The following is a 15,867-nucleotide window of genomic DNA, read 5'->3' as shown; positions in this document are numbered from 1 at the left end:
CGCCCCTAGCCCAGAGGATTAACTGCAGTCCGCCCCTAACCCAGAGGGTTAACTGCAGTCCGCCCCTAGCCCAGAGAATAAGTTGAAGTCTGCCCTTAACCCACAGCACAAACTGCAGTCTGATCCCAACCAGAGGTCAAATTGATCTTGTGTCTTTGCTTTTTAAGCATTACCTTTATCCGCTGGATGGTTTTTTCCACAGCTGCGGAGTCCAATAATGTAACTGTACAGCCACCAAAACCACCTCCAGTCATTCGACTGCCGTAGACCCCCTGACCATCCACTGCTGCAGCAACCAGCTCATCCAACTCCGGGCAACTGACCTCATAATCACCTCTATCAAACAGAAGAAAGTGAGAGAGGTGGGAACTTTGCCGGTTAATTCCAATCTTCTTCATTTTCCATCCTGAAAGTATCAACTTTGTAGTAACTTACCCAATTCCCTGTCCTTGGCATCTATGCTTGGACATCAGGTGCTAGTACCATCCTTAGAGTGTGACTGTGGAAACTCACAATACACACAAGTATAGCTCATTCAGTGGTATGCCAAATAGCGATTAGGAGCACAGAACATCTCTCATTTTTCCTCACCAACCCAGGAATGCCAAGGTCTACTGTATAGCTCACACAGCTTGTTCAGTCTGGCTAAAAGGAGCCATTGCAGACTCACTGGGATCAAATGTGGAATTCAAGTGTGATTTACATCAAGCTCTCACATTTGTCTAGGATACAATTGCTGATAAGGTGGTGAGGTCAGACATATGGAAACATTTCATCGGAAATGTCACAAACTACACCCATCATTTCTGAATATCAGACTTTACCACTCAACAGTGTTGTATTGGACACAGGTTGTGAGGCTGCATTATGAAACCAACATCACACTACCTGATGCGAGACCTACACTGGGCTGAGATTGGCACTCAGAATACTTGCAGCATTGGACATGCAGAGTGTGGTCACTGACAAAATGCCATGTAATTCTCACACCATGATCACTTGGGTGTGAAAACAACACAGCCATAAAACTATAGGTTCCAGATTTCGAAACTCCTTCCAATAATGAAAGAGAACATTTGACCTTGAAAGTGCCACATACTGAATGGGACATATGTACCAGTGGGTACAGGTCTGTCACTATACCACACTGGGCTATGGTACCAGTGGGTACAAGTCTGTCACTATACCACACTGGGCTACCTGTACAGGAGATGCCTGCACAATATCTACATATGTACATAGGGTACGCCCAGCACTGTTGGGAACACGTCTGTCGCCATATAATCAGTCTCGACCATAGAGGAAATAAAATATTATCAGAGCATCATCTCACTCTCCACTCCCCTCTCTCTGCCCCATATTCCTTTGTACCTCAGTGAATTGTGGCTCTGCACCATCAGCTTCCCAAATTCTTGGTAATCCCTGGATTTCAAAGCTCCAGCTGCATCAGTCGTGCGTTTGATTTCACTGATGACGTGACGGGCCCTGCAATATATCTCCTTATCCAGATGGGCCTCAGCCGCTAAGGGCGAGAGAGATAGGAGACAGACAGAGCAGAAGTGGACACATGGGAAGGAAAGAGAAAGAGTGGGTTCAAGTATGATGGGATGGAAGGGGAGGAGGCACATGAGGGAGGGTGGGAACGAGTAGGGCAGAGAGAAGAAGCAAGAGGTAGAAATTAATTACATCAAGGAAGAAACAAATATATATTTCTGTCGTATATTTCAATAATCTATTTCAAGATATCCCAAATGCTTTACAGCCAATAAAGTACATTTGAAGTTTTATAATGTAAGAAACATATTATTCAAAATGTGTACAGCAAGTTATCACAAACACAACTGAGATGAACTTACTGCACTTGTTTCTTTGGGAAACCAGTTAATAGTATGGTATCTAACCAAACTTTCCAAGATTACTAAGCTAGCGGCATAGTGGCTCACCGCTTAGCACTGCTGCCTCACAGCAACAGGGACCCAGGTTCAATTCCACCTTCGGGCGACCGTCTGTGTGGAGTTTGCACATTCTCCCCGTGTCTGCGTGGGTTTCCTCCGGGTGCTCCGGTTTCCTCCTACAGTCCAAAGATGTGCAGGCTAGGTGGATTGGCCATGCTAAACTGTCCATAGTGTTCAGGAATGTGTAGATTAGGTGGGGTATAGGGTGATGGGTGTGGGTGGGATGCTCTGAGGGTTGGTGTGGACTTGTTGGGCCAAAGGGCCTGTTCCCACACTGTAGGGATTCTATGATCTATTAAAAAAAAATCTAATCCAATTATTCCCTGTGATAAAGAGATCAACATTTACTTACTACAATCTCATAATCACCAGATATTTTGTCATCTGGCTGTTGAATTTTACTGTCTGCACATTGGCTACCCACATAACAATTCTTTGTATACTCCGAATGGGATTCATCGTTTGTAATAAACTTTGGCGCATCTTAAGAATCTGAGAGGCACTCAGGGCAACATCTGGCTTCCTCCCAATGTTAATACTTTCAGCTGCCCTTTAGTCTGGGTTACAAGAATACAGAACGCTTTGCCACAAGCAATTATTGAAATTGTCAGTCAGTCAGCAGTTTCAAGAATTAATTAGATAAACACTTGAGGGAAAAGACAGCATTATAGCAATTGGGGTAAGGTAGAATTGATATGAAGGGCAATACAGCTAGTACCAGCTTAGATCCAGATCTGGTGGATTAGACTGTAATTTCTGACCCTATAAAATCAGTAATAGATTGTTCTGTTGCCACGGTCCCTTGTGTACTTTGAACAAGTTGGAAACTGGTACTGAATGGGACTGAGTGGACAGGAGCACGCTTCCAGGAACACAGACAGAAACAGTGGTTGTAATTTTGAATTTTGTCAAGTAATTCTTAAAAATTAATTAATAGAATGTTGGCATAGCTGGTAACACCATCATATCTTGCCCAAGACTGTGTTCTCAAGTAGGTGGTAATGAGACATCTTGCTGACACACTACAGTCCATGGTGACATGACTCCACCGTATAATTAGAGTGGGAGTTCTAGGATTTTGACCCAGCAACAAAGAAGAATCAGGCCACTGTAAGTTGGAAGAGATGGTATTGTCCTTGCAGGGTGGATTTGGGAGTTATGACCAAAGCAGAACAAAAATGGGGAGAAATGTAAATTAGGTGGTGAATTGACAGCCAATGTCATATAATTACTCCAATGAGCCCAAGAGCAGATCCAAGAAAAGCATGTATTTATACAGTGCCTTTCACAACCTCAGGATATCCAAAGTGCCTTACAACCGAGTAAGTACCAACTATACGTCCAAAGGAAAGAAATCACTAGCTAAGTTGAAGTGTAAATCCACTATGTACCATATGAGTCACTTACTGTCCTCATGATGGCAGGTAATGTCACTACCTTGACTCTGCACCATGATTTTCCCACCAATGGAATCCATCCCTTACATGCTTCTTAAGCCAATCTTCCCCAGTACTCCTTATTTGCTAATTACCAATGTGCCCTTTCTCTCTGGCCCTACCCACCTTATCCATTTAAAGACAATATGTAAAAACCAAGCTGGTACACACCTTTCAGGTCAGCCATGGAAACATCTCGGAGACTCTCTTTTCCAAGTACCTTTGCAGCTTCCATGCACTGCATGCGTCGGGTTGGGTACTCACTTCCTGTCAGAGTGTGTCGTACATTGGAGTTTGTGATCAGAACCACCAGATTGGGGTCATTGAGGGGCACAGGGGTAACTTCCAAAGACCTGAGGTTGGAACAGTACGAGTTTAAATATCTCAAGCCCTATGAATTTGGCTGCTTCACTTTGAGGGAAGCCACGAATGCAGATCCAAAAGAACAGTCACAAAATATGAAAACAATTAACCTCACACCATAAAGGTTCCCATCAGTGTCTGAGAAAAACTCACTAGCTTGTCCTTGGCCTTTTTCTGAATTTTGTAGTTTTTTTGAGCTGGGTCATGTTATTTTTGAGACATCCAGATTATTCAGTTCTTTCATCAAGTACTCCCAGGGCAGGTACAACAGATTAGATATAGATTAAAGCTCCTTTTTTATTTCCTTACCTAACTCTCTGAGGACAAATACCACATGGATTAGACATAAACAAGATTAGAACAATAATTTAGGTGTGGGTGTAATTTAGTTTAACTGAATCATTTATGCCCTCTAATTAAGGTTACGCTGAACCACAGACAGGCAGACTGAAGTCAGAGATATGATGAGGAAGTAGATAATGCTGCTTTATCCACAAAGATACAATGGGTCTGGATGTCCTCTGACCTTCTATCTTGATGACATCATCAGGCCTATCTCCATTCATCTCAATTCACTTAGTATCTAAAAATCTAATTTCTTTCAGTTTTCAATATTCTCAATGATGGAGTGTCCTGACTTCTCTGAAGTAAAAAAAAATCACATTCATAACCTTTCAAATGAAGGAATTTCTCATCACAGAACTAAATTACAGACCCCTTATTTGGAATCTGTGACAACTAGTTCTAAACATTAGCCAGTGGAAACATCCAGTGTTTATTCTGTCAGGCACCTTAAGAATTTTGTATCTTCAGTGACAGCACTTCTTCCGCTTAACTGCAGGAACTATAGATCTAGCCTCCTCACACAACAGTCCCATCAGCCCCGGAATCAGTCTGGTAAACCTTCATCATACTCTAAGACAGGTATAGCCTTCCTTCAGAAAAAAGAACCAAAAACCTACTACTTCTAGGCATATTCTCACTATACAAGTGCAATAAGACTTCTTTACTCTTATCCTCCAATCTTTTGTAATAACTGCTTGCTTTACCTGCATGTTAACATTTGGTGATTTGTGCACAAAAACCCAAGACCCCCTGTTCTGTTGTATTGTTCATATGCCACTGGAGATCACTACAAACTGCAGGGAGAACACATGCACTGCCATGGGACTAGGGGATGGAGATTTACGGAACCAAAGATCAGATGCAGGGAGGAAATAAGTGAGTGCAATAAATAAGCTGAGAAATCACCTCCTCTGAACACAGCACCAAGCCCCCAGCATTCCCTAATTTACTTAGATGCATGACTTGAAAATGATTTTGATCCTCACTGCTTGATTCTCAGTTGAGTGAAATTTCTATCCAATACCACTTTTTCTTCCTGAAGATCGAGACGATCAGCTCACCTGCAAGCGCCACTTCTCATCTTTCCTTTCACCCACTTGCACATTACCCAATTGCACCCTCGCCTCAGCTCATGTTATCCTGAAATCCTCACCCACATATTGATTTCCTCTGGGTTCCACTAGTTCAATCCCGGCTAGCCTCCCACTTTTGACCCTCTTTAACCTTCAGATCATCCAAAACTCTGCTGCCACATCTTAAATCACACCTCATCCCATTCACTTTTCACTCATGCTTGCAGACTAGCACTGAATTCTGGTTAAGCAATGACTCAATTTTAGAAATCTCATCCTTGCTTTCAAATCTCCCTGCTGTCCTCTCTCCTCCCTGCTTCTGTAATCATATGCAGCCCTACAACCATCCAAGCTCCTCCAGTTCTTGAACATCCCTGATTTTAAATACTCCAGGAGTGGCAATCAAGCCTTCACCTCTGGAATGTCATCCTAAAAACTATATACACCCTAGAACACTCTCTCTGACTAAGTTTTTGGTCATCTGACCTGATATCACCTTGTGTGTATCAGTGCCATTTCATAATACTACCGCGAAGCACCTTGGATCAGAGGCAGAAGAAGAACAGGAACATAGAAACGTGAATAGTCCATTCAGCCCGTCAAGCCTACCTGCCATTCAATACAATCATGTCTGATCAAACATTTCAGTGTCATTTATTCAACCCATTCCCACAACCCTGTATGCTACTGGTGATCAGAAAACGATCAGTCTCTACCTTAAACACACTCAATGGTTGAGTCTCCACAGCCCTCTGTGATAGAGAATTCCAAAGGTTCACAAACCTCCAAAAAAAACTTTTCATCTTGGACACAATTGGCATGCCTGTTACTTTTACATAATGCACACTATTCTAGACTCACAGGGGAAATATCATACCTGCATCTACCCAGTCTATCCCTTTAAGCATTTTGCATGTAAAGATATAATGACAATGAAATGTTTAAAGCAGCTGGATGGGCAATACAGCATGAGGCTTTGAATAAGCAGCAAGAGGGCTGGAACCAGGTGAAATATGTCTTCAAACCCAAGCCATGGTTTGGTTATTAGAGCCATATTACCAAAGCAATGCTCTAGTCTTTAAATGCATAAAAAGGAAGAGAGACGCTAAAGTTAAGAAAGGCCTCTTACAGAACAAGACTGGGAAAATAACAACGGGGAACCAGGAAATGGCCAAGGAGTTGAATAAATACTTTGCATCAGTCTTTACAGTAGGAGAACAAAAGGAGAGAGGAGTCTAGCAAAAATAAGTTAGAACAAAGTACAGTTGTGTGACAGCCTAGAAGTGCAGGTAAATGAACACAGGAATTTGTCATTAAATACCCAAGGTTACAAAGCTATTTTATATATATCTGGAAATAGAAAAGAAAAACAGGATTGAATCTAGAGTCAAATTCAGAGTGGGATAAAATGGGGGGAGGAGAGAACAGGGAAGAGACTCTCTGAGAACATCCAAAATCAGATCAAAATTAATTTAAAAGTTAACCAACAGAGATAGAGTAATCTTGATGTCCAGAGAAGTCCAGCAATTGGGAAGTTAAATTTAAGAAAAGTTGTTGCACCCACTGATGAAATCAGAGAGTAAACTGACAATCATAACGTGAAGTTTAGGGGGTGCAGGGGTGGAGGGGCCTGAGTGTACGTATGCACAGATCATTGAAGATGGCAGGAGAGGTGGAAAGAGAAGTTACTAAAGCGTACAGTTCTCGACTTTATTAATAGGGGCATAGAGTAAAAGAGCAAGGAGGTGATGTTGAGTTTATATAAGATACTTGTTAGACCTCAGCTGCAGTATTGCATACAGTTGTGGGCACCACATTTCAGGAAGATGCAAGTGCACTGGAGAAACTGCAGAAGAAATTTACAAGAATAGTTCCAGGAATGAAAAACTTCAGTTATGAGAACAGATTGAACTATAGGCAGTCCCCAATTTATGAACACTCATACTTATGAACGAGATTTCACATTAGTATTTATTTTAAATGACTGATGTATGAATGTTTTCTTGCACTTATGAAGAGCTATTTTGTATCATAGCTTTGATTTGCGTACACATCGACTTATGAACATACTGAAGAATGGAACCCATTTGTAACCTGGGGCCTGTCTGTAGTTGAGACTGTTCTCCTTAGAGAGAAGAAAGCTGAGAGGAGATTTGACACAGATTTTCAAAATCATAAGCAGGCTAGAGAGTAGATAAAGAGAAGCTGCTCCCACTCTCAAAAGAAAAAAAGAATGAGTGTGCATAGATTTAAAGTGCAAAAAAAGCAAGACTAATGTGAGAATAAAGTGAATAGTTAGGGTATGGAATGCACTGCCTGGATATGTGACAGAGACGGGTTCAACTGAAGCATTCAAAAGAGCACTGGATGATTATTTGGATATAAATAGTGCAGAGGGCTATGGGGATAAGGCAGGAGACTGGCACTAAGGAAAGGGAACCAGTGCTGGCATGATGGGCCAAAAGGCCAACTTCTGCATTGTAATAATTTTGTTAACTTCGTTAGGGCTAAAATGCACCTATTAACACAGCCAAAAGAGTCTAAACAGTGGAAGACAGAAGCCTGGGGGAAAAATGGGAAAAATGGCAGCAGACAGCAAAGGACAAATAAGAACCTTTCTAGGAAACTGACCACCCAGGAGCCATCTTGAACCATCAGGAGAATTGCCCAGCTCTTCAGAATAGTGGCGTAAGATTGTTCACATTCATCTGAGACAGCAAGTAGTTGAATGTCTCATCTGGGACTAAGAACAATGGTTTGCAATCCTTCTGACCAGTGAGCAAGCAGGACTGGAGCAGAAGAGTTTGGGAGATCAGCAGCGTATAAATATAGGCCAGTGAGTAGGATTTCAGTCTTTCCTTGAGACCAGCATGTGCAACTGGGACCACAGCAGAGGAGTTTGGGAGAGTGACAGCGAATAAAGTGTCTCTGAAATTTCCCGCTCCAAGTTCAAATCAATTAGAGAGACACCACAAGAAATCACCGATTTCATTGGCTGAGGAGGCTACTACTGGGGACTGCCTACAAACTGTCGTCAACTAGTATGACGTAGATTTTTTAAACTAGTGATTATTTGTGGATTTAACTGACATATTCTTATATAAACATAAGTTTAGTTTTAAAAAAGGGAGTAACTAAGGGGCTTAAGGGAAGTCATGGCAATGGAGATCACACCTGTGATATGCTCCTCCTGTAATATGTGGCAAATCATGGAAGCTTCAGTTGTCCGTGGTGGCCACATATGCAGGAAGTGTGTCCAGCTGCAGCTACTGGCAAAGTACATTTCAGAGCTGGAACTGCAGTAAATTTGCTGTGCAGCATTTGTGATGTTGATCAAGTCACTTCAGTGAGGTGGTCACATTGCAAGTGAAGATCGAACAGGCAGAAAGGGCATGGGCAACCATCAGGCAGAGTAACTGACACACTGTTTTGGACACTACTGGGGAGGTGACTGTGCAGGTGAAAGCAACTTCACGGCACCATGGGTCAGTCTGCTGCACAAGAGGAGGAAGACAAAAGGTAGGGTTATAATGATAGGGTATTCAATCGTAAGGAACAGACGGGCATTTCTGTGACCGCAAGGAAGACTTCAGGCTGTATGGTGCCTCTCTAATGCAGTGTCAAGGATGTCACTGAATAGCTGCAGGGTATTCTGATGAGACAGAGCAACAGACAGATATCATAACGGTATCAAGAGAAAGGGACAAAGTCCTTGAAACATAATGTAGGGAACTAGGAAGTAGATTTAAAAAAGTTGTAATCTCTTGCAGCGCCATGTCCAACTGAGTATAAAAGTAAGAGATTAGTCCAGGTGAATGCGTGGCAGGAGAGATGATGCAGGAGAAAGGTCTTTAGATTTCTGGGACAATAGGGGTAGTGAGACCAATATGAGGTGGATGGATTGCATCTGAACCAGAAGGGGACCAACATTCTTGCAGGAAGGTTTGCTCATGCTATTGAGGAGGGTTTCAACTAACTTGGCAGGGGGCGTGGGATCCTGAGCAGGGGGAGATGCACAGCCAAAATGAGAAGAAACAGTAATTGAGTCAGGAAGGCACAAAAATTATAGGCCACTTAAGGTTAAAGGAAGTTTGGCAAGATTGGATGGTATTTATTTTATTGCAGCCGGTCTAACGAACAAGGCAGATGAGTAGAGGGCACAAGTGAAAACTTGGGAGTGTGTTGTCATTGCTGTCACTGAAACGTGATTGAGAGTGGGATAGGATTGGCAACTCAATATTCTAGTATATAGGGCCTTCAGGCAAGATAGGGACGGAGATAAAAGGTAAGGGGGCATCACAGTATTGATCAGAGAATCAGTTACAGCAGTAAGGAGGGATGATATCTTAGTAGGCTCCTCAAATGAATCCATATGAGTAGAACTTAAAAATCTAGAAGGAACAACCACATTGTTGGGAGTGTACTACAGGCCCCTAACAGTCAGAGAGAAATAGAAGAGTAAATATGTAAGCAAATTTCAGTGTAAAAGTAAAAGGGTAGTGATTATAGGGGGATTTCAACTCACCCAACATTAACAGAAGTCGTCATAGTGTGAAAGGTTTATGATATAACTCCACAGAGGCTGGTATCCTGTCACCAAGTCACCCTTTATTTATACGTGGAGAGTCCTTGACCCTGATCCAGCTCCCTCAGAGCCAGCTCTCAGAATGAACAGGATGTCTGACACCCTTGTTTTAATCTGTCAGCCAGGGCTCCCTGAGTGGACCAGATTAACAGCCCCAATAAGGGAACTCATATTGTATGAAGTCCACCTGGCTGACCTCGTTACAATCACTACAGTTTAGAGGGAGCAGAATTCTTAAAATGTACCATGGAGAGCTTTTAAAGCCTGTATGTAGAAGACCCTACAGGGAGGGGGCAATCCTTAATTTTAGGGAATGAAGTATCAATGAGGGAGTATCAATGTGATTGCTGTCTGCAAAAACAACTCAGTTAGATTCAAGATAGTTATAGAAAAGGGCAAGATGGGCATGAAATCTAAGATCTAAACTGTGGAGAGGCCAATTTTAATAAGATCAGATATAATTTGGCCAGTATGGACTGGCAGCAGATACTTCTAGGTAAATCCATTCAGAGCAGTGGATGTAATTCAAGGAGGAAGCAGGGAGAGTACAGGGCCATCATGTTTCAGTAAAGAGAAAGGGTGGGACCAACAAATCAGGGAACCCTGGATATTGAGGGATATACAGATTGGATAAAGAGAAAAAGGGAGGCTCACAGCAGATACTAAGGACTCAGAACAGCAAAAGCCCTAGAGCAGTACAGAATGCACTAGGGAGGGAGACCAAAAGGGATATGAAAGGCCATAAGATATAGGAAGAGAATTAGGCCATTCAGCCCATCGAGTAATGGCAGATAAAACAATGGAAAATCCTAAGATATTTTACAAGTACATTAAGGATAAAAGGATAACTAGGGAAAGAGTAGGGCCCATTAAGGTACACAGTGGTAATTTGTGCGTACAGCCAGAGGATGTAGGTCAGATCCTATACGAATACTTTATGTTGATGTTCACTAATGAGAGAGATGATGTGGTTAGAAACCAGAAAGAAGGTCTGTGATACAATTAAAGAAATTAGCATAGATAGAGAGGAGGTTCTGAGTTTCTGGCACGCTTTAAAGTAGATAAATTTCCAGGGCTGGTTGAAATGTATCCCAGGCTGCTGAGTGAGGCAAGGGAGGAAATAGGACTGCTGGCAATAAATTTCAATTCTTTTCTGGCCAAAGGAGAGGTGCCAGAGGACTGGAGGGCAGCCAATGTGGTACCATTATTCAAGAGGGAGGAAGGGATAAACCAGGAAACTAGAGGCCAGTCAGTCTAATCTCCACGGAAGCAATTCTGAGGGACAGAATTAGTCTGCACATGGAGAGGCAGGAATTAATCAAGAACAGTCAGCAATGGTTTTGTTAACGGGAGGTCATGTCTGACCAACTTGTTTAAATTTCTCGAAGAGATGAACTGGTGTGTAGATGAGGGAAATGTATTTAACATGGATAATTTGGACTTCAGCAAAGCTTTTGATGAGATCTCACATGGGAGACTGATAGCAAAAGTAACAGCCTAAGGGATCCAAGGAAATTTGGCTAAGTGGATCAGAATTGAGAGTGTCAGGAAGCAGAGGTGATGCTTGGGGTAGTTTTTGTGACTGGAAGTCTATGTCCAGTGGGGTTTGATTTGATTTGATTTATTGTTGTCATATGTACCAAGATACAGTGAAAAGTGTTTTGCTTGCTCCACAGGCAGATTGTACCATGCAAAGTGCATCAAGTAGCAGAGTACAGTGTTACAGCCAAAGAGAAGGTGTAGAGAGAGGGATCAGCATTAACATTTGAGAGGCTCTGTAAGGATCAGTGTTGAGGCCCTTGCTGTTTGTAATATAAATATTTAAACTTTAAAGTAGGAGGACTTATCAGTAGGTTCACAGACGATACAAAAATTGGTGAGCTGGTAAATAGTGAGAGGATAGCCTTAGACGACAGGAGGATATGGATGGGCTGATCAATCGCAGATGGAATTCAATCAGGAGGTGATACCCTTGGGAGGACAAACAAGGCAAGGGAATACATGAGGAACAGTAGGAAGAACTGAGGATCACAGGAACCTCAGTGTGCATGTCAACCATGCCCTTATGGTAACGGTACAGGTAGATTGGTTACGAAGGCATATGGTTGGATACTAGCCTTTATTAACCAAGGCATAGAGTTTAATAGCAGGCAGGTTATGCTGGAACTATTATTTGTTGGTTAGGCCACAGCTAGAGTATTGTGTGCAGTCCTGGAATCCACATTGCTCTGAAGAGGTTGCAGAGATTTACCAGTATGTTGCTTGGGCTGGAGAATTTTAGTTATGAAGATAGACTGAGGTTGTTTCCCTTGAACCAGAGGCTGAGGGCAGACAACTTTCCCCCTTGAAGGTGGGATCAATGACAAGGGGCATAGACTGAAGGTAAGTGGCAAGAGGTTTAGAGATGTGAGGGAAAAAACCTTTTCATCCAGAGGGTGGTTGGAATCTGGAACTCATTGCCTGTAAGGGTGGTAGAGGCAGAAACCCTCAAAACATTTAAGAAGTATTTAGATATGCACCTTGTGATGCCAAAGTGTGGTCCAAGTGCTGGAAAATAGGATGAGAATAGTGAGGTGCTTGTTTTTGACCAGCGCAGACTCAATGGGCCAAAGCATCTTTTTCTATGCTGTAGACCACTATGACTCTATGAAATCAGTCAGCTCAGAATTCCTTCAATACTACACTGGGGTGTCAGCCCACATTTTGTGCAAGAATTCTAGCAATGGACTTGAACCCATAATCATCTGACTCGAATGGCAGTAGTCATCTGATCCATGACCAAAACAAGAGCCACACAGAATATCATGAGATCACAGATCACACGCAACAGATGTGTATGCCTTCCTTAGCTCACCTGCAATCAATGAGTAAGGCATGATCCTTTTGCCCCATCACCGAGATGAACTGATCCATGATTCCACAGGGCATGGAGGCAAACGTATGCTCAGCTTTCTGACAGGCCAGAGCCTTTTCCATTAAATCTCCATCATCTGATGATCAGAAAACTAAACATAGTCAGGGCTCATTTGCACTATTACCACCACCTCATGCCTCATCTGTGATGTAGAGGCATGGTTCCTACTCCCAAGATGTGTGTCACTCAATAATCCACAACGCTCTTTCTCTCCCATCCTAAATAGTGTGCCACACTCATTGGGCCTGTTCTCCAAAGCCAATTCCAAAGTTTAAGTGCCTCTTTAATTAATCAGTTGGAATTTTGATGATGTTGGCAAGGTCCATTCCACTTGTTGGAGTGGAATCAAGTGTGTTAAGTGTAGGAAGAAGGTCCCTTCACCAAAGGACATTAGTAAATCAGTGGGATTTTTAAGACGATCCAGCAGCAGCATTTATGGGTAACTTTTTCCTGGTGCCAGCAGATTTAATGAATTGTATTTAACTTGTGCCAACTGTATTTTAATTCATAGACTCTGACCTGCCAGTCCAGTACAATAACACCACCGCCTAGGCCAGTATTTATTGCCCATCTAATTGACGAATTGCCCAAAGGGCAGTTAAGAGTCAACCACATTGCTGTGGATCCAGAGTGACATGTAGGTCAGACCAGGTAAGGATGGCAGTTTCCTTCCTTAAAGGACATTAATGATGGATTTTTCCTGACAATCCACAATGGATTCATGATCATCATTAGACTCTTAACTCCAGACATGTAATTGAATCCAAATTTCATCATCCACCAGGGCAGGATTTGAACCCAGGTCCTCAGATCATCATCTGGGTTTCTGGATTGACAGTCCAGCAATAATACAACTAGGCCATGTAGTGTAGGTATACTGAGTGTTGCTACACAGGTAGTTCTACGAGTTTGACTCAGCTGCAGTGAAGTTATGGTGAGAAAGTCAGGATAATGTGTGGCTTAAAGGGGAATTTTCAGGGTGTGGTGTTCCCATGCATACATATGCTGATGCTATCTTTCTACATGGTTGGGGTTGCACAGTTGGAAGATGGTGTCAAAGGAGGCTTGGTGAGTTACTGCTATGTATCTTGCAGAACGTACACACTGTTCTATTGTGCGTCAGTGGTGAAGAAGCAAGTGAATGTTGAAGGAGGTAGATGGGGTGCAAATCAGGCAGACTGCTTATCCTACATAGGGTTGCGCTTCTTGAGTGTTATTGGAGCTGCACCTATCCAGGCAAGTGGAGAGTACTCCATCTCACTCCTAACTAATGCCTTGTGAAAAAACACTGGGAGATGGGAAGGGAGTTACTCACTGCAGGATTACAAGCCTCTAACCTGCTTTTGTAAACACAGTTTTTATATGGCTAGTCCAGTTCAGTATCTGGTTAATGGTTACCCCCAGGATGTTGACAGTAGGGGACTCACTGATGGTAATGCCATTGAGCATCAAGGGGTGATGACTAGATTCTATCTTGTTGGACCTGGTCAGTGCCTGGCACTTTTGCGATGCAAATATCTCTATAAAGGTCCATGAGCTTTCATAAAAGGTTCGTAAAAGGATTCAAGCCAAGACTTTATAGCAGTCAGTGTACTTGCCCTGATTGCTATAATGGCCCAGCCAAACAGTAGGAACACCTCACACAGCAGTTACCTCGCTTGGCCATTTGAATACCTCCAATATGTAAACTCAACAACTAGACTGGAGATGAAGGAGACTTCCATCATTAAATCTTTTTGGGAGCAGAAGAGGCAAAGCAGAGATTGATAGTTTTCCAATTATAAAGCATCTCATTTCACTCACCTGGACAAATCTGCTGTAGGAAGGTGTACATAGCAACTTCCAAAGATGCTGAACTGGACAACCCTCCTCCTAACGGAACATTACTTGCCATCACCGCCTTAAACCCAGGGAGTGGGCCCGCTGCAGAGATACAACAGACAGCATATCCATACGGGTGACACGGCAAAGAAAAATGCTCAAAAATTTCAAAACTACCAGCAAAATAGCTAAATATATCTGCTGTATACCAGATAGTGTCCCTGGTGCATCTCAAAACACTAGTTATATTCCACTTGGCAATATTTACCTATGAGAAATTCTAGAGAAACTACACACTAACTAGCAATTATAAACAAGGAATTACAAAACAAAAGTGGTGGTAAGGTTGACAAGATTGCATCTTCAGATCAGTAGAGGACAGAACTGCACAGATTTTGCTGTAATCTCCCAATAATTGTTGTAGCCTGGATCTGGAGGCCAACTGATCTGCTGGTTATTTTCAAAGAAGCAACAAGTTACAAGCTGCAGGTCTGAACACACTTACTGTTAACAGTACACTATCCACGTAACTGTTTCCACTTCCAATAATAGTGCACATCTAAGGCAAAGCAAAGCCTTCCTGCTTGGCTCTCCAAATAACCCAACTGGAGCAGAAACATTATTTTCTCTCATCTGTAAAATGGTGCTAGAAGCTCATGGACTTCAATATCAACAGCAGATTGTATTTATAGAAACACAGAAACTAGAAGCAGCAGGTCATTTCGCCCTTCGAGCCTGATTCACCACTCAATATGATCCAGGCTGATCTTCTATCATGATGCCACGTCCCCACTTCCTTTCCACACCCCTTGACACCTTTAAAATCTAAATCTTTATCAATCTCTTTCTTGAATATATTTAGTGACTTGGCCTTCTGTGGTACAGAATTCCAGAAGTTTTCTAGCTTTTGAGGTAGTCCCAAATGGTCTACTCTGTATCCCAAGACAGTGACTCACAGTCCTGGATGCCTGCATCTTGTCAATCCAGCCCTGTTAGTATATATTTCAATCAGATCCCCTCACATCCTTCTAAACTCTAGTGAACACAAGCTCAGTCAAATTAATCTTTCCTCATAAGACAGTCCTGCCATCCAAGGTATCTGCCAAGTGAACCTCCACTGCACTCCCTGCCTGGCAAATTTATCTTTTGTTAGGTAGAGAGACCGAAACTGCACACAATACTCACCCCAAGACCCTGCATAACTGCAGGAAGACATCTCTACTGAACTCAAATCTTCTTGCAATGAAAGCAAACACACTATTTGCCTTAGAGATAGTAGGAACTGCAGATGCTGGAGAATCTGAGATAACAAGGTGGAGAGCTGGATGAACACAGCAGGCCAAGCAGCATCAGAGGAGCAGGAAGTCTGACATTT

At 42.6% G+C, this 15,867-nt stretch overlaps 1 protein-coding gene across 2 annotated transcripts in view; it reads right to left on the bottom strand.

The window, feature by feature from the left end:
• galk1 (galactokinase 1) overlaps positions 1-15,867 on the bottom strand; it is a 30,580-nt gene that overhangs the window by 11,661 nt on the left and 3,052 nt on the right. For both annotated transcript variants that reach the window (XM_048610724.1, XM_020531006.2), the window contains exons 3-7: positions 14,475-14,594; positions 12,612-12,747; positions 3,563-3,744; positions 1,372-1,522; positions 174-336 (exon numbers count right to left, since the gene is read on the bottom strand). In XM_048610724.1, coding sequence (XP_048466681.1) covers positions 174-336; positions 1,372-1,522; positions 3,563-3,744; positions 12,612-12,747; positions 14,475-14,594 — 752 coding nt within the window. The remainder of the gene's footprint in view (positions 1-173; positions 337-1,371; positions 1,523-3,562; positions 3,745-12,611; positions 12,748-14,474; positions 14,595-15,867) is intronic.

The sequence above is a fragment of the Rhincodon typus genome, chromosome 23, assembly GCF_021869965.1.
Source record: "Rhincodon typus isolate 14 chromosome 23, sRhiTyp1.1, whole genome shotgun sequence".
Classification (NCBI taxonomy): Eukaryota; Metazoa; Chordata; class Chondrichthyes; order Orectolobiformes; family Rhincodontidae; genus Rhincodon; species Rhincodon typus.
Note: the sequence above shows the minus strand (reverse complement) of the source record. Positions and strands in the feature narration are given on the sequence as shown.